Source organism: Pseudonaja textilis, chromosome 2 (assembly GCF_049901715.1).
Source record: "Pseudonaja textilis isolate UNSWEBS1 chromosome 2, rPseTex1.2, whole genome shotgun sequence".
Classification (NCBI taxonomy): Eukaryota; Metazoa; Chordata; class Lepidosauria; order Squamata; family Elapidae; genus Pseudonaja; species Pseudonaja textilis.
The window spans coordinates 75050999-75070313 of record NC_141991.1 but is presented as its reverse complement, the minus strand read 5'-3'; the positions used below and the strand labels follow the sequence as shown (position 1 = coordinate 75070313).

The following is a 19315-nucleotide window of genomic DNA, read 5'->3' as shown; positions in this document are numbered from 1 at the left end:
GTAGGGATGAGTGAATCATTCCATTTTTCTCTGGGGTTAATTTTTTAGTAATTTATAATCACATCTCAATTCATTTTTCCATTAAACCGTTGGTTTTTTAAAAAAATAAATCTGCCTTTTTTATTTAAATCAGCATTTTGAGGGGTATTGGATTTAGCAAAAATGAAATTTCTCTATCATTGCTTCTTTGGTTATATCTAATATTTGATCGTTCACATTTCACAGCTACAAGTTTGCCTGAAAAGATTTAGTTTGAATCCAACAAGCCATTGCTGATATAAATCAATTTAGTATTTTTCCTAGTCTCTATTTTTAATACATTTGTGTGTGATTATGCATGATGCATTGTCACTTCCAAAGTATTTTTAGAAGTCATTTCAGCAAGTTCTTTTGAAACAGCACACATACCCATTATAGTAATAGAAACTCTAGATGAGAACAGAAATTTTCCTCGCATTGGCCTCCAAATGAAAGGTACCCTTTAATCAAACAAAATTATATTGTGTGTATTGAAGCTTCCTCCCTTTTCCACAAAACTGGTCAGTAGGGCTATTTTAGTATTTGGCCAAAATAGGTTTCAAGAGAACTGTCACTGGACGTAATATAGCAGTTAAAGACTTTTGAAAATGTCTAGAAATTTTTTTCAAGTTGTCTATGAAATACAGGCAGTCTTCAACTTACAACCCCATTTGAGCCCAAAATTTATATTGCTAAGCAATATCATTGTTAAGTGAGTTTTGCCCCATTTTACGACTTATCTTGCCACATTTGTTAAGTGAATCATTGCAGTTGTTAAATTAGTAACATGGTTGTTAAAATGAATCTGGTTTCCCCATTGACTTTGCTTGTCAGAAGGTTGCAAGAGGTTGTTTATGTGACGCTGGGACACTGCAACTGTCCTAAACGCGAGTCACTTGTCAAGCATCCGAATGTAAATCACATGACCGTGGGGATGCTTCAAAGGTCATAAGTGTGAAAAATGGTCATAAGTCACTTTTTTCAGTGATGGTGTAACTTTGAATGGTCACTAAATGAACTGTTGTAAGTCAAAGACTACCCGTATATAAATCCCTGCTGATTCAAATGAAGCTAAGAAGGAAACAAAAATACCAGAACACATCCTCTCCAGCAGACAACACCCAGATAAGTGTTGTTGCAACTTAAGCAAACTGGACTACCTGTATTGCTAATACAGGGCATATTAGTATGCAAAGAATAAGCACTGAAATCTCCTATCCCAGTGAAACACTTGTTTCTTATCATACTGTGAACAGGGTAACCCAGCACAGGCCCCAAAGCTACAATATTAATGAGTATGTACACCTTCCTGTCACGCCCTTGGTGGAGACTGACTCTGAGGGAGAGGAGGAACAGCTGACAGATAATGGAAGTGTGGCTCTGGAGGTTGTGGAGGAGGCTGGGTAAGGGCAGAGGCCGGCTGTGCAGTCAGAGGAGGGCCCAGGCCCATCCCCTATCCATCCTAGGGCATGCGTGGAGGAGAGGATAAGGGAGAGACGTAGTCTACTTGAGAGGAGAGGGCTTTGATCTTCTTCATGGGCTGCAGGTGTGACAACTGCATAAGAGTTTGGACCTGCATACTGGCAAATGCTGGAAACAAAGCATGTTTTATTTTGGTTTGAAGTTATCTTGGTTGGCACCCTTCCAACAGACTGTGCCTTGTTATCGCCTTGAATTTGGTAAATACTTTTCCTCTTCCGTTGTGGAAATTTCATCATTGTAGTTTGTCTGGTTTTTTTATTTCACCTCTAGCTGCTCATTAAGTTCGGACTGTTTTGCTTTTTTTTGAAGACTGTTTTATCTCCAACTGAGTATTACTGAACAGTGGGGCCAAGTTGGCAGCATTAAAGGACATTTATTTACGTTTTGGATTTTGTTACGTTTGTGTTACACTCTGAGTCATCACACTTCCTTTGGAAAGCATCTCTTGCCAGATCTCTTCCTTTGGAAAGATCTCTTGCTGGATTGTATAACATGTTTCTGGGTGCCTTACCATTTGTTGCTTCTTGAGAGCAAAGTAAAGAGCCAGGAGTGTTGGAACAAGGGGCAGGTGGAAACCTCACTGCAAGTCATGTACCCATGCATTACACATTTACATATTTTGCCACTAACTTTTAACAGAAAGACAATTTAGCAATTTAGTCTATTTTTGCATTTGTTATTATCCTCCTGCATCTTGCTCAGAAGGGGGCTGACTCTTCTCCCTCTCTTGGGGATCTCAGTTGCTGAAAATAAAAATTTCTGCTATCTGAGTACAGCTGCTTGGTCTATGTTGCAAGATTTAGAGGTTTAGTATCTCTGTGAGTGTGCAGTCATTTTAGCTATTTTTATATTTCATTTCTTCTGTTCAAAGATTATATGTAGAGGTTTGTATGTCTGCATAAGCTGGAGGAGGGAATAAACAGAATGATCAAGATAGAAGAAGTGGAGACTGTTAATAAATTAATAATAAAGATGAATAAAATGTTAACAATAAGTGATTCTTGAAGATCTGCTGTTAACATTTCCTGAGGAATTTACCCTGTTTAAATATGAACAATGATTATAAGATTTGTAGGTAGTGTGCACAACAGTTATTATCACTCTTTATCTCAATCTTTATTTTCAGGGGCAGAATTGCCAAATGGGAATGCACAGTCTGCCAGCCATTGCATGCAGCTTTACAGAAGGAATGTTTCTGTGAGAAGAAGGCAGAGCCTCCTCGCTGACAGACTGTAGATCGCGACTCTCTGTGGCTATGGTCCGTGCTCTTTCATTGGAGAGCCCCGATCATTACAATTAGGGCAGGGGTGGGCAAACTACAGCCCGGGGGCCACATCTGGCCCGTTGGTCTTTTTAATCCGGCCCGCCGAAGATTGGTACAGAATTAAGGTTTGATGTGAATGATTGAATGATTGCATTCAATTGGCCCGCCGAAGATTGGTACAGAATTAAGGTTTGATGTGAATGATTGAATGATTACATTCATTTGATTTTGACTCGTAATGACAGGCATTTTGACACCAGGTGGTGGCCTGTCTGTCAAATTTTAAAAGTCAATGAGGCCCCCGAGCCAAAAAGTTTGCCCACCCCTGGATTAGGAGCTGAAGCTGCCTTGGAGGGACGGCGGAGTAAGGGGAAGCTACAAGCCAGGTTGAGGGGAGCCGCATCTCCCCCTCGGGCTTGGTCTTTTCCCCACCGAAGACAACTGCAGCGGTGGTTTAAAATGGCCATCCTGAAGAGGAGGACTCAGCTGGATTAAGATTTGTGCAGGAGGAAAGAAAGAGGTGGATAACATCTGAACCGGAACAACTGGGCAATACAACTAAACAAGAAATGTTTCTGTTAGCAAAGTACCGCTGACCCTTAAACAGAGTGGCAGGAGGAGAAATGTCTGTAACTATAATTTCAAAGGGCAGTTAAGTCTCCTGTTATTTCAAATACTGCTATAAGGACTCTAGCCCACTTCTTTAGCTACATAAACTAAAGATAGTCCATGGTGCCCTTTGTCATAAGGCATGCATTTTTCTTTAAAGTTCTGCAAGCATGCTTGTTATTTTTGTAGCAGGAGGCAACATAACAATTCCTCCCAATGTTTGACAAGCACCCCAGTAGCTCTTATAGAAGTTAGCATGTGCATAAAAATAATTTGGGATCATTGCATTGTTTTTCAGAATGGAACAAGAGACAAGTTCAGGTAGACCCTCAATTTACAACCGCAATTAAGCCCAACATTTTCTCTGCTAAGCATGGCAGTTGTTTAAGAAGGTTTTACTCTTTTATGAACTTTCTTGCCACAGGTGTTAAGTGAATCACTGCAGGTGTTAAATTAATAACATGGTTATTATGTGAATCTGGTTTCCCCATTGACTTTGCATGTCAGAAACTCAGAAAATGTGATTATATCATCCTGGAATGCTACAACCGTTATAAATACATGCCAGTTGCCGAGTGTCCATATCTTGATTATGTGGCCATGAGGATGCTGCAACAGTCATAAGTGTAAAAACAGTCATAAGTCACTTTTTACAATGTCATCGTAACTTTGAACAGTCAACTCAACGAATGATTGTAAGTTGACGACTACCTGTACCATATTGCTGAAAATGCTACAAGGATATTATAGTCAGAGAGATGGAGCAAATGGGACAATTTCAACATAGGGCTTCTGCATGCTATTAGAACAAGGCTGTACTTTTGGGGAGCACCAGGGCTGTACAGAACAGGAAGGGAATTTTTTGCTTGTTTTCCCTGAGATTTGAGAAGCGGAATTTTGGGTTGAATTTGTTTTAAGCATATTTAGCCTACTTGAGGGCTTACCTCATTATACTGCTTGCATTTTCATTATTAAAATGGCAAGAAACAGTGCAGTAATTTTCAGCAATTACAGTCAGGAGGGACTCCAACAACTACAGAAAAAACAGCTGCCTGTGGCTCTGGTTCTCCACATCTGACAATTACAGCCAAACCATTCCCAAATGCATTTATTTAGGTAGGCACCAGACAGAGAGCAGTACTTCCAAATACGGATGTATTAGCATCATGGGCACTTTTTGTGAGCAACTGTATCCTGCTCTGGGGAGCTGAGAGTGATGGGTTGCCTAAGAAAAGCCATCTTGTAATCAAAACCTAAGGCAAAGGAAATAAGAGTGTCACAGTAACACCAACTAATGAAAGAGTATAATTGACTCTTATTCCCTGGCATCCTAAAGGCTCCAGGAAATGAAAGGATCACCACCTGGGAAGATTAGAAAAGGAAGAAAGAAGAATACATGAATTACAGCTACTCTTATTACATGGAGTTTTGCTGTCAGGCATGGAAGTCTTATTTGAACATGCCAAACCCTGAGGATTACAAAACTCTCCATGGGGACAGAGGGACATGTGAAGCAAGGGAGATAAAGAGAGAGCAGGTACTATAGGAAGCTTTCTTCAAATGCACCATAATCCTGTTGTCACACTCCGAATGATACCCTTACTCATCCTTGCACCTGCAATTATTAAATGTACCAACCTTATCCAGCACTGGGTCATCCAGATGCTGCTGCTCGATGCACTTGTGACAGACACGGGACAGAAGTTCATGTGGTTCAATGAACAGTCTTGAGCTCAGCAGGAATGTGAAGATATAGGCCTTCTGAGGAAAGGGAAACAGGAACATTCTTCTAACAACAACTGGCTAGAGAACTAAATATGCCAAATTCATTCTCAAAGACAGAAGGTAGTTCATTTATTCATTTTGAAACAGAATACAGTGGTTGCAATCTCAATCCATCTTGATGGTATATAAACAGGGGACACTATACTGATGTATTTGGTGTAGTTTTTTTTAAGCAACTTTAGATTTTAAAATAAAGAAATAAAAACAAGGATTAACGATTAGGCATAATTCTTGTTATAATTTTTGTTTTCTTTTTTGTTGGCATTTTCTATAACCTAGACTCTTTTCAGATAGGAGCAGGTTATAAGCACTATAAAATAAATATACAAATAAACCAGCAAACCAACGTGCAACAGATTTCAATATTTAAAATTTATTTATTTTATTTATTTATTTGATTTGTCAATTGCTTACAAGATAATAGGTATAAGTATATACATAGTTATGAATACATGAAATGGGTACATATAAGAAAAATAAAAGAAACAATAGGACAGGGACGGTAGGCATGTTGGTGCGCTTATGCACACCCCCTACAGACCTCTTAGGAAAGGGGTGAGGTCAATAGTAGACAGTCTAAGGTTAAAGTTTATGGAGGGGCAAGATATCTACTTCTCAATACAGAAGTCTTTTAAGAATAATAAATCGTGCTATGTTCTGTATATATCTATTCAGAAATAGGGATTGTGTTTTGGCTAATAGAAGAATAACATCAACTGTTGAACTATGGAAGTTCAGCTACTTTAAAACTTATTTGTTCTTGGCAACGTTCCCACTGACATTAGGGACAATAACTATTTAAGGTGTTCTCTAGTTAGAGATAATTTATTAATTTATCATTGTGAATTTATCATTGTGAACTTTGAGTTGTCATTAAATGAGTGCTTGTAAGTCAAGGACTACATATAGTATATTGTTTATTTGTAACCTGCATCAAAAGAAGCTTTCCTAATTCAAAAATTGTTGAAAGCTTGCAAAAAGTGATGGTCCAGTTCATCACAACAAATGGCAATTTACAGTAACCAAACATTTACCTCAGGGTAGTAGTCAGCTGTAGGTATAAGGTGTTGAATTAAAGCATCAAGAGATGCTGAGGTAAGGTTTCCATCTTGAAAGATCAGTCCTCCTTCATCATCTTCTTTGGAGGGATGGAGGTGATGAGGGCTAAAGCCACAGGAAGTAAACATGCTGGCAGAGCTCAGCATTTGGGGCATGCCTTTCTGAAACAAAGGAAGCACAGATAACATCAAAGGCACACCCAAAAATTACAACAGAGCCTGGGAAGGAAGGAAGGAATGTAAGGAAACACTTGCACTTGAAAAACTTCCCACCATTGATTGCACTGAAGAACTCTAACCAGTGTAATATAACATATGAAATAATCATACAAGTAAAATGTCATCATCATCATTAACAAAGAAAATCAGCAAACTATTCAAAGAAAAAAGTCAATCTGAATAAAAATGTCTTCTGCAGCCAACAGGAAAATAGCCCTAGATCAGGAAAAGATTGATAAATTTATTTTTTATAGTTTATATTCAAATAATGATACAATTATGAATTTGGTAAAAAATAATAATGTGAATACCTGTATATTCAGTTTTATTTAATATATCATAATATATTCTGTATAAAACCTCTATTTTTAAAAACAAATACACACATATCTTTGTATTAATGCAAAGACATTTGGGAAATGCAAATACTGAAGTTAATTACACTCTTGGAAAGTTTCATATTGGGTTTGTGGTCTTTCAAATCCACTGGTTTTGCTAAATGAATAGAATTTCATTATCTTTGCTTGCAGGATATATAGTGAATTCAATAGTTTCCTAGATCTTCCTTTTCTCCCTTTCTATATAGATAGGGACATTTGTGCTCTTCCTGACATCTGGCACTTTACCAGTTCGCCAAGATTCTTGAAGATAATACATTGGGGGTTGGTCAAAATCTAGCCAGCTCCCTCAGTTTCCAAAGAGTGCAAATAATATAGTCCTGGAGATTTAAGCTTATTCAAAGTGAAGAAATAGTTTCTTTCAATCTCAAGCTTCAATGCTATGCTTTCATCTTGCCCTTCACATTTTATTGGAAAAGAATCAACCATATTTAGGAGTTAAGAAGTGCTGTCTTTTAATAACAGAATATTGTTATTTTTTACAATAACCTTTGTAATAAATTACAAGGAAAATACCTTTTACCCTCCTGGTGATATAAAAGCTCGAACTTTTTGGGACACACCAACCTGCTCTCTCTCTCTCACACACACACTGCCCTCAGCACAGTTGGTTATCTTGTAAAGTTGGCATAATGCAGAGCCTCTCATCTACCATCCTACCGTTTGTCAAGGATATGAGGAGGACCTGTACCAACATGCATTGCTGTTACTTTTTAAAACAGCATAGTTAGTTCTTGCTTAATGATTGGTCACTTAACAACGGTGATAACAGACTCCCCCCTCCAAGTTACTTATGACCCATCTTCAAAGTTACACCTATCACATCATCTCATTTTGGGCATTTGGCAACCAGTTTGCATTTACAACTAGTTGCAGTACCCTAATGATCATGTGAGCAGAAGTTGTAACATTCTCTATTGGGTTTATTGGGTTTGGGCAAAAAAATAATGTCCATTTTTGACATATGTGACTAACTTTATGACCATCATAAAAAGAGTTGTAAAATTGAGACAGGTGGTGCGGTGACTTGCTTAAATAACCATAACAACTTATGACCAAAATTCCAGTCTCAACTGTGGTTATTACGTGAAGGCTTCCATACCTCTCTGAATACATCATTAATTCTTTTCAGTGTTCCCACCTTTTCTTTTGAATAGATGCAAACTTATTTGATCACAGCCACGCTAGCCTCTCTGCTGCCCTCCCACCGATGCCCAAGCATGACTATTGATTCCCTCAGTCAATGTATTCAGATTGAGTTAATGAGCTGCTGTCTGTAGCCCAAGTCAAACTGCCTAAATACAACTTTCCTTGCTCTTGATTGAAGTGAAGCCTTGCAGGAGCTCACCCAACCTGCAGGGCTTCTATTATGTCAGTGGAACTGGAAGCCAGCTAAATCTGCATAAGCTGTTATCATGGATCCTTCAAATCCAAAATACCAAGATTTCACCTGCTATTTATGGAAAATATCTTAAAGATCACGCTCAAGTATATTGTGCTGAAATATTGGAAAAGAAAGAGAGAGAAAATAAAGACTCCTCTGCATGGAGCTGTGCTGCTAGTAAATACCTGGTCCCATAAAGGTGGTTTCTTTGCTAACATTACATAAGTGATTTCTCATTGCCAAGATACTGATTGGTTTATCTAGGTAAACATGTAAGCCCTCACTATATATGAGTTAATATTCTTTAGGTTTTGACACATTTTAGCTTTTTTCATCCCACATCAGCCCAGAGAACTGGCTGCTGCCGTCCTGCTGTAATAGGGCCTCTATTTGAATCTACCTTGGGATCAGTAGGCCACTGTTTTCTCTCAACTTTCATTTACCTTCTGCCTAAAAGCAATGCTGGCAGCAAAGATTTGGTAAGAAGCAAAAATACTGAAGATACCAAAAATAAATGCGTGGTTACTTTAATTATTGTTGTCCTATTAAATCTAGAGCAGGGCTGTCAAACTCCCGGCCCACGGGCTGGATGCGTCACGCACTGGCTACGCCCACGTCCAGTTTAGTGAAGGGGAAAAAGGTCCCGATACATCATGTGATGCCGCCATAATGACGTGAGTTTGATACTCCTGATCTAGAGGCTGCAAGACTCTGGGATTGGGGTATCTTACAATTAACAACTAAGAAAGAACTGTGACATCAAGCAAGCAAGAAAAATGCAGATGCAGAAAACATACATTATAATAACAACAACAACAACAACAACAACAACAAACCATTTGGCAAGGGCTTCTTAGATCCACACTTGAGAGAACTGCTATATCTTCAAAGACATCATCAGCATGGGAATCATATGGATCTATGGGTGGATGCTGCTTAAGATGCCAAGTGCCAGGACAGAGAAAGTTGCTTTCTAGGTCCTCACTGGTGGCAATCTTAATCTTTCCTGATGGGCAAAAAGTAATTTAAAATAGGAAGCCTCTTCAAAACCAGTCCCTATGTTGTGAAGAGCTTTGTAAATAATACGCAGCACCTTAAATTGAAAAGTGACACTAAAGATGATGATAACACAAAAGTTATCTATGGATTATTATATTGTATAAATATCGCAGAAGACAGAATGCTTAAAAAGCTTATAGAGATGCTACCAGAAAATGCTTTGTACAAAGGGCCTTTTAGGTTAAGGAATTTCCACAAAAGGACAGAACATTAGGTTCCTAGGGCAAATTAGTAACTTGAGTATTAGGTAATATTAGGGACCAATAGTCTGCTCTAATTGGTTGACATCCATTATCCTCAGTCCTTTTTTTTCCAAATAAATGCTTAAAGTCAGAACCATTCTTTCTGCCTGTGTCATCAAGGCAAGTGGAAATAAATAACAATTACAAATAAGCATCACATACACATCAGCATTTGGGGGAAGGGGGATTTCAAAGCAGAAAAATCAAAGTAAATACCATATGGTGACAAAAATCAAGAAGTTGGCCTGAAGAACACAGAAGTACCAGAATTAGTTTTTAAAAAGAAAATTGACAGTACAAACAAAAATCAAGTCAATCTTTTGCACATTCCTTTGATGTTATGATTTTGCTGACATATATTAGGCAGCTACAATTCTTATCAACATATCATCCACCTCAATGGATCGACCAAATCAGATTATATGATGACATTTTTCTATTTAGGTACAATTTAATAAAGACACCAATCCTAACGCTCCTTTAGATTTAGGCCATTGGCTAACAATTGTCAGGTTAAGAACAAAACAATGTAGGGGATGGAGAAAAAGGCAGGAATTGCTTCATGGGAATTGTTGGAAGGACCCAACTGTGTGGGCGTCCAGGCTCCAGCTGCAGAATGTTTATTATGTCACCATTCAATGAAAAGGCCAGGAAAGTTTGGTCACTGGCACTTTTGCATTTAACAGAAAGTCTTGGGGCAACTGATAATGATCTTGTCAGTATTGGCTGCCGTACAAATTACCAAGTCCTAAGAAAAAAAATAAAACAGCCCTTTCCTAATTAAAAATCCAAGCAGAATGCACGCAGTCTTGTTTTTAATTTCAAAGGACAAAATACTTGTAATCGGTGGCTGAAGCATGATATTCTGGGACTAAGAATCTGGCTGCCTTTCATTTCTAATATTATATGCACATTAGATTTCGTACTGCCTGAATATTAGAAAGATGGCCAATTCCCATTATTAATTTCCAATTCTCTCAATAATGTATTATTTTGTTTACATGAAAACAATAAAGACTGCAGAAATGGATAGTTGTCTTCATCCTACTGCCTTTGAATAGATGGAGATTTTAAATTTACAGGTGAGCAGATATGGGAAGGCTGGGCTATCTACAAACATATATGAAATCAGGAACAAATTGCAGATATTGAACTATCACAGTAACAAGTCTCCAAGATACGTTCTTCAGTAAAAATGACAGACCTCTGTAGTCCTATTCTATTTGATGCCTTGAATTATTATATCTCTGTGCCACTTCTAGTTTGTTAGACAATGAGAAAGTTAAGGGGTCCCTCTGTCACTTTAGTTTCTTTAAAAATATAAGCACAATTGAATTATTCTTGGAATTGTATTTCTTTATTTTTAAATGTAGCTTGCAAAATATGGTGAGGAAATGGATGAATAGTTTTCAGAATTGTCAAGAAACGTAATCACATATGGTGGTATCTAGGTTAACATAGTGTTTTCAGAATGGTAAGTCAAGTGTGGTCCATCCACCAATCTTCTAAAAACCAACAGATGAAGCTGTTACCAAAACCAGGCTGTTTAGAAAACATTTGCTAGCTTCAGTGCAAAGATATGGTATAATCTACTTGAACATTTTCTCATTTGTCTGTATAAGGCCAATAAAACAGTCCAGAATCCAGAAAATTACTTCAGTCATGCATTAATCAGAACCTATCATTTTTTTGAGCATGGCCAGTTTGTTATGAATTGCTTTAAAATGATCTGCTGTGCAGCATACATGGAGTTACAAAGCATAACACTTAAGACAATGTGGAACCCCTTAATTCAGAAAGTACTTTGGCTATAAATGCAACAATTCAATTATTTGGATTTTGAGAAAAGCACTTTCTTTCACTCTCATATCTGAAATACAAGAACTGATATTTTATAAGGCTATTGTGAGGATTACTGGAGTAATATGCTATTTATAATAAAAATAACTCCAAGTCATGCTGAACATATACCATTAGATGCCCTATTCTCTGAACTGTCATCATAATAAAAATATATTGTGATGCTTTCATTCTGCTGCAGAATAATTTTTTTGCTGATTTCTTACTCATTCAGCCTGTAATATGACTGATTATGGTGGCAACTATGACACATACAAGCTATATTCACACAAGATTCTGAACCATGGTTTGCTTAATTTCTTTTGGTTGATACAAATCCATAAATCATAGTTTGCAAATTACACTAGCTAGGTTCACATACATTAGCATATATACAAACTTAGCCAAAAACTGATATACAGTTGGAATTATTAAAAACTGAATTCATGCAGAAGGGATAGTAGGCTCTATATTAGACTATAATAGCTTGTAGTCTTGCTTATAGTTATCTCAGCACTTCTAATTCATTCGTCTTTCTTTTGTATTGGCGTTTCATTTTTCTCCCAAGAAATTCCGGAATGTATGAGTCCATTTAGTAGATTTTCTTGATAGAAGCTTAAGAATATTATGAGAAACCAATCACTGCACTTTACAAATCCAGCTACACAATGTATATATAAACCAGGATCCCCCAAAGTGGTCAAGAGTATCACTGGAATTGATGGGATTGTCCAAGGGGTCAATAAAAGGATGAAGGTCAAAAGGCAGTTGATAAATGATGGAAAGTTAATTGCGGTCAATTAACCTTTTGGGGTTTCTGTAGAGTTCCACACCACTTCCTAGCCCTGAAGGTGAGATGGCTGGAGGAGAGACAGTATTACCCAGAGTTGAATGGTCAGCCACCAGTAAGAATAGCCTTGAATTATCTCTATTATTGGTTAATCTTTAATTCGATTCACAGTCTGGGACTGAGAAAAACTTAACAGTTCAAGTCCTAACCAAGGACCTAAGAGCTGTTAAGGTAATGCCTGAGTATAATAGGCAGTTCCAAGTAAGGTCGGGGGGGTGTTGGTGCAAAGTCAAAATATTCAGGTCTAAAATTTCCATGTATCTAGGTAACCTTTTGGGTGTGGCTCCACGGACTCCTATTATTATTAGTAGAACCATTGATTTCTTCTTCCATAATCACACAACTTCAATTTGCAAGTCATAATATTTCAAATTTTCTCTTCTTCTTCTTCTTCTTCTTCTTCTTCTTCTTCTTCTTCTTCTTCTTCTTCTTCTTCTTCTTCTTCTTCTTCTTCTTCTTCTTCTTCTTCTTCTTCTTCTTCTTCTTCTTCTTCTTCTTCTTCTTCTGTTTCTCTTCAATTCGTGCATCACCTGGTATTGCAATATCAACTTTTCTTTCCCACAATAGTGATGTCTATTATTATTACTATTCTCAAGTATTATTAGTTAAAGCACCAACTATTAAAATATATTCATATAATCAATTAAACAATCAGAACCTTCATGAAGGAGTTAATCAGATGAAAAGTTGGAGGAGTCCTGGCTTAAATGGCGTGCAGCTTCGTCTGATGTGTAACTCCTCCAAGTGAATTTTGTAGCTGAGTAAGATTCTAAATTCAGGTGTCTTGATTCCAAATTCATCTCACAATCCACTATTATCACAGTGAAAATTTAGAAAATCTTCATGTGTAACACAATTAAAAATAGAATTATTGGGAAGCTGCTCCTCTCCTTGCTGCAGAAGAATTACCTATCATATAACCAGTTTTAACGTTTTGCTGATTTATTTACTTGTTATTCATTAAATTTATATGCTGCTCATGTCACCAAGGGATAATTCTAGACAGCTTATAACCAAGTAAAAATAACAAGCTAAATTATTAAAATAATGAATAAATTTTATTTTTACAATACATATTTTCACACTAAGGATAGTAGCACAGTACATGAGATCAGGGTTTCAGTAAATATTTCAGGCTGTGGAAACTGCTAATAAAAAATATAAATATGCACAATGTTTTCATATTCTCTGAACCCCCTGATCAAAGGGCAAACTGGACGTGTTTGAAGTTTTTCTTTGTTCTTATTTTGCTTTAAAGTGCAAAGTCCTTTTTCTTTTCTTTCTAAAATACTGCAGAGCTATGCACAGAGAGATGGCTCTGGCATGTATAAAAGATATAAAAGGCTCAGTAATATCTTTCCATTCTTATCAGTGCTTCCTATTCCATATCCTTTTATTTGCTATGTTCAGTTAAATTATAGTATAGCTGTGTTATCATAGTTGCCTGTGGCTAATGCTATTAAAACAGATATGAATTGAGTTTTGCTGTGGAATATCTTGATGTATTATGTACAAGTAAAGTAATAACTGAAAACAGATTGTATCAATATTGTTTGGGAGCATTATGCATCCTGCCCATTAAAGTCAGTTGTCAATGCAACATGAAATATGATTTCTCTCCTAATCAGAGCTGCTGAACATTATAACCTAGTATTTAAAGACTCAAAGCTGGAAATCATCCCACACAGCTAAACAACAGTAGGTGAATGAAGAATATTATTTGCAAAAACTTTGAAGATATCACAACATGGGAAAAATTATATTGAAATGACTTTATGGACAATGGAAAACAAAGTAAGTTGAAAGATGGATGGAAGTATGCAAAATGAAAAAGAAACGTTCTCTATGAATTAAAATTTAGAAACAGTAAGTTTAAGGCTGTGCAAAAGCCTTTGAAAGGAGGCTTCCCAATGAACATATACAAACATCTCTCGTAAAATGACTAAAGTCATTTAAAAAGCTTTTGCAACTTCTCTGGAAAGTTGCTCTTAGAAGTGAACAATAAGGTTTGGGGTGGAGAATAGAAAAAGGTTCAGGCAGTGTTGCTTGTATTCTTTCCAAAGGCTCACCACAAAGCAATTGTGGGATTGTAATAGAGGCATTCTTGCAGGGGTGAACTAATTAACACATGTAGTGTGGCAAAACACAATTGCAAAGATGGTTTACACTCCTTGGAAACTCATTACCTGATGGTGACATAAATCAGCAACAGGGCCGAATGTTAATAGCTTTCCCGGCACAAATTTATGGATATCTATTCAGAAGTAAACCTGACAAAGCTCAGTGGGGTTTAGTGCCAGGTAAAGATCAGCTGCATAATTTTTGTCATCTGATCAAATAATCTATTGCTTATGACCAGAAAAATGCAAATATTTTTAAATATTGGATGAAAGAATTCATATTCATTTTTTTTCTTTTTTTTTGCAAGGACTGAATTGCTATGATTTGGCACAATAGCATTCTGAAAGTGATATGGAGAGAAAAGAATTAATTTTGATGCTGACACTTGTTCATTCTTGGCTTAACAACACATGTAGGCACAGTTGCATATTTTGATGTGCACCAAGTTATTCAACGGCAAACTGTAGCTGTTTCGTGCCAATATAGTTGATTTGGACTGTCATTCCATTTCACAAAGAACTATTATTTTATTACTATAAACCACGAGTGACTTATTGCTCAGAACAAAACAACTGCTTTTGTTTACTCATAAAGATATTGAGATATCCTTTCCTCATGCATCATTTTCTACAACTGCTGAGAACAGGAGGAAGATGAAGCCTTTTCCCCAGTTTTAACAAGTTGCCTATTCAAAGTACCTGATAAAGATAGCCATTAGTAGCTGTCAAATTATCTGCAGTACAGGCACTGATGGAACCACAGTGGTGATTACAGGAACAGCGAATAATTCATGTTGTCTACAAGAAGAGTGAAGCTGGAATCACACTTGGCTCATCTGCGAAGTGGAAAGCTTGACTGCTGCTGTGAATCTTCTTCAGCTAATGAGAAATAAATATATATTTATCGGTGGATCTTTGCCAAAGGATTCCAGCAAACTGTGCCTACTTGATTTTCAGTTATTCTCTCCTCCTCCTGAGGCTCAGAGTACCTCAGTGAAGTATTTTAGGAGATGCAGAAATCTGCAATAGGAGTAAGTTCCACTGTGCAACCGACTTGGGACTACATAATGTTGTATCCAGTCTAACCGGGTTAAAATGTGCCTTTTAATTTTTTTTTAAACTTTCTTACAAAGGAAAAAAAGCTATTAGTATCTTGTGAAACTATTCCCTCTTCTTAAAGCTCTACAAATTTCTTTTCAACACATTCAGAATATTTCTGTGTATTTAAAGCTAGTAGCAGAATTGCCTTCTGTTCACCTTCTCAGTAGGCGTTAAACATGTAATTTGCAGCCTACAAAATTGTCAAAGTGTACATACTTCCTGTCAGTCACAATAAAAAAACCCGAGTGACCAAACAAGCAGAATAATGAACCTATGTGACATAATAATCCTAAAGAATGATAAATCATAAAGAAGGATAAACAAGAAGAACATCATATTCACTAATATAGCAAAAGGCAAACTCAGAAGCTTTTTCACCAAACAGATTTGTCCTTTCAATTGGCACTAGTATTACAGGTAGTCCTTGACTTACAACAGTTTATCTAATGACCATTTGAAGTTACAACTGCACTGAAAAAAGTCACATCAATGACTGTTGCAGCATCCCCAGGGTCATGTGACCCAAATTCAGATGCTTGGCAGCTGACTCATATTGATGATGGTTGCAGTGTCCCGGGGTCATGTGACTGACAAGCAAAGTCAATGGGGAAGCCAGATTCACTTAACAACCTTCTTAATAGGTTAACAACTGCAGCGATTCACTTAACAACCTTCTTAATAGGTTAACAACTGCAGTGATTCACTTAACAACCATGGCAAGAAAAATTGTAAAATGGGGCCAAACTCGTTTAATAAATATCTCACTTAGCAACCTAAATTTTGGACTCAATTGTGGTCATAAATCGAGAACTAGCTGTACATCATTAAGGTCCTGGATTATTCAGAACTAGGAAAATCCTTTTGATCCCTATTAGGAATTAATGACAAGGATTCTTTATCGAGTTGAAGTAATTATTTGGAATTCAGTGCTATAACAGTGATTATATAAATGAATTCAAGCATTCTGATGTTTGAAAAGCTGGCCATCTAAATCAATCTGTCATATCTTAAATGCTGCTGTTCAGCTCTTAAAATGTAAACAGACTTATGAAGATTAAATTTAAAAAAATATCACCAGACTTTTCAAATGATACTAGAATGGGATACAATGGCAGACTAATGAATGTAATTATTTTATTTAAATGATCTAATTTGTATAATGCTAACTTCCTGAAACATTCAATATTTTGGGGCTAGCAGATCAACCCACAGACCTAACAGTGATAAAGTGAATGTGGAAATTTCACATCACGTCTGCAACAAGGAAACTACATGCCATGCCTTCAATTCAGTGCTCCCATAAGCTCAGTCTGTTCTGCTCTCTGTCTCACCCACCCAGCAACAGCAACTAACATTTTGCTCCATGAAAGTAAACAAGATTCAAAGAAACAGACTTCCGGTTTGAAGGGCTTCAGCGAGACAGAAATCTGCGATTGTGCACGGTTTCTGTCTGGGCTCCCTGCTGGAGCGCCCTGAGCCAGCTGGTTTCAGGGCTAAGCCACCCCGTAGAGGTGGTGAAGAGGGGGGAGATTGCCAGCAGGGTTGAGGAGAGCCCCATCTCTCCTCCTTAGCTGGCCATTACTCCCTTTCCTGAAGGTGGTTGTAGCAGTGGTCAGAAATGGCCACCACAAAGGAGAACTCGACCAGAAAAGAATGTGCAGGAGGAAGATAAGAAGTGAAAGTTTTGGCTGACCGGGTTAAATTGTAAAAGCAACAACTAAGGTGCCCTGGAATTTAAATTTACAAAAAATAACATCGCTCCCAAAGAAGAGTCGGAAGCAGCGAAGGAAAGTGGAAAGAGAAAGGTTTGGCTTTTTTTTTTCTTCTCTCTCCTTCCCTATACTGACAACTAAGAGACTTAAATAAGAAATCGGAAAAATCTGCTTTGACATCAATAGGCAATTAAGCTGAAAATAAAACAAAATGCCAAAGGGATAATAAAGATTTCTGGACATTAAAAATTTTCTTTTTCATAAGCAGGAAGGGAGAGAAAAAGAATAAGGGCAGGATCTGGAAGAGGGAGGAGACTGCCTGGAATTAAAAAGAATCTAAAGTAAAACTTCAACAAGACTTCTAAAAAACACATTTTAACTGAAACTTTGCAACTAAATAGTAACCCCAGGAAGAGAAAGTGAAAAAAGAGCAAAAAAGAAACAGCTTGTGTGCATTTGGATTATTTAGTGATCTTTGGATTCTTGGTTATTATAGTTGAATGACTAAAATCAATCGGGTGGATGTTTAAAAATTTATACAATGGCACCACTTCTGGATGAATTGAAAATGGAACTGAAAAAGTACAAAGAAGATACACAAGAAGGGAAGGGTTCTTTTGGCTTCGTTTTTCAAGTCTTAGAAATGGAGATTTGGAACTATGAGAAACAACAAGAAAAGACTGCAAAACAAGAAGACTGGGACAAAGAAGAAGCCATCTTTAATGAACAAGCAATTTTATGTGGGGAAGAAAAAGGAAAGGGGGGAAAGAGAATGGAGAATTTAAGACTTAAAAAAACAACCAAAGAAAAGAAAAATAATTTGGAAAAATAAGTATAATGCTGGAAAGCAACAGAAAAGGAGAATATAGAAGAGAGAAATAGAGGTAGAGAGACAAGGGGGTAAAAAGGGGAGAGAGAAGAAGAGAGGGAAGAAGGAAAGGAAAAGAAGTTACAAAGGACTGGAGCAAGATATAGAGAAACAGGACCTATTTAGAGATAATGGGTGAAAATCTAACTGAAAAAGGGATTCTGTAAAGGTACATAAGATTATATTGTTATATTAGTAATAGAAATAACTTTAGAAAATTGGAAACAACGTATGATTAAAATGAGGGATAAAATAGTTAGTATCATTTAGTGAAATGTTTGTGAATAAAATAAGTGAAATAAAATAAATGAGAAAATTGAATTAGGAAGGAACGGGAACACTTTAATTAGTTAATGTTTTATAAAATATAAGTGAAGAGGGGGGGAATTAACTATGGAAAGCTTATAATTGTTCCCATAGAAGTATGATATTTAATTGAAAAGTAATGCTAAAGATGTTAAGACTTTAATGAATATTAATATTAATGATAGAATTGAATTGGAATGGAATGTTGTTTTAATTATATACATTTATAATTTTTTTCTTTTTTTAAGAATACAGTGCGTATTTTAAGAATGTACCAAGCAGAATCCAAATGGAAGTTATGTATTATATTGAATGTTACAACTTTAGGGAAAAGATATAAAGGCATCATACTCCAATCAGTAACTACAGGAGAAATTTTGTTTAATGAGAAAAGATAATAGATAATTGAAACAGGACAGACAAAAAATATAAATACAATGATTTGAATTGAGATGAGATAATTAAAATAAAATTGAAAAAATTAAAAGAGGGGAGAAGCTATGCAGAAAATGTAAAATAGTAATAAGATATGGAACAGAATATAAAAATAAGCATAAACCTGAATTTGTGTCTGTACGAAGAAATGTAACCCGGGATTACGCTACTTTCAAAAAAGATGTTTTATTTGTATTTTTTTTCTCTTTGTGAAAACTCAAATAAAATTTACAAAAAAAAAAAAGATTCAAAGAAACAAAGAAACCATATGGGCAAGATGACAGACCAACAAAATCATGCGGCAAAAGGGGCATTTAGATCAAGTCCAACCCCTGTTCAATGCAATAATTCAAAATACAGCATCTCAGGAGTCTGGCTGTTAGGCTCTGCTTCACCATATTCAGTGAAAAAAATGGCACAACAGCTCTCTGAGAAATTAGTACCAAAGCTGAATTGCTCTTATTATTCAGAGGGTTTTTTTTTCTAGCCTTCAGTTCATTATGCCTTGTCTTGCATTCTGGAACATGAGAGAATGGAACTTAATCTTCTCCTATGTGACAACCTTT

At 36.6% G+C, this 19315-nt stretch overlaps 1 protein-coding gene across 2 annotated transcripts in view; it reads right to left on the bottom strand.

Annotated features, from left to right (window-relative positions):
- The window catches only part of RASGEF1C (RasGEF domain family member 1C), a 94944-nt gene that overhangs the window by 39277 nt on the left and 36352 nt on the right, over positions 1–19315 (bottom strand). Inside the window, exons 2-3 of one of the 2 annotated variants that reach the window (XM_026696133.2) lie at positions 6193–6378; positions 5012–5134 (exon numbers count right to left, since the gene is read on the bottom strand). In XM_026696133.2, coding sequence (XP_026551918.1) covers positions 5012–5134; positions 6193–6372 — 303 coding nt within the window. In that variant the 5' untranslated portion in view covers positions 6373–6378. The remainder of the gene's footprint in view (positions 1–5011; positions 5135–6192; positions 6379–19315) is intronic. The other variant, XM_087924334.1, reaches the window with a different exon arrangement.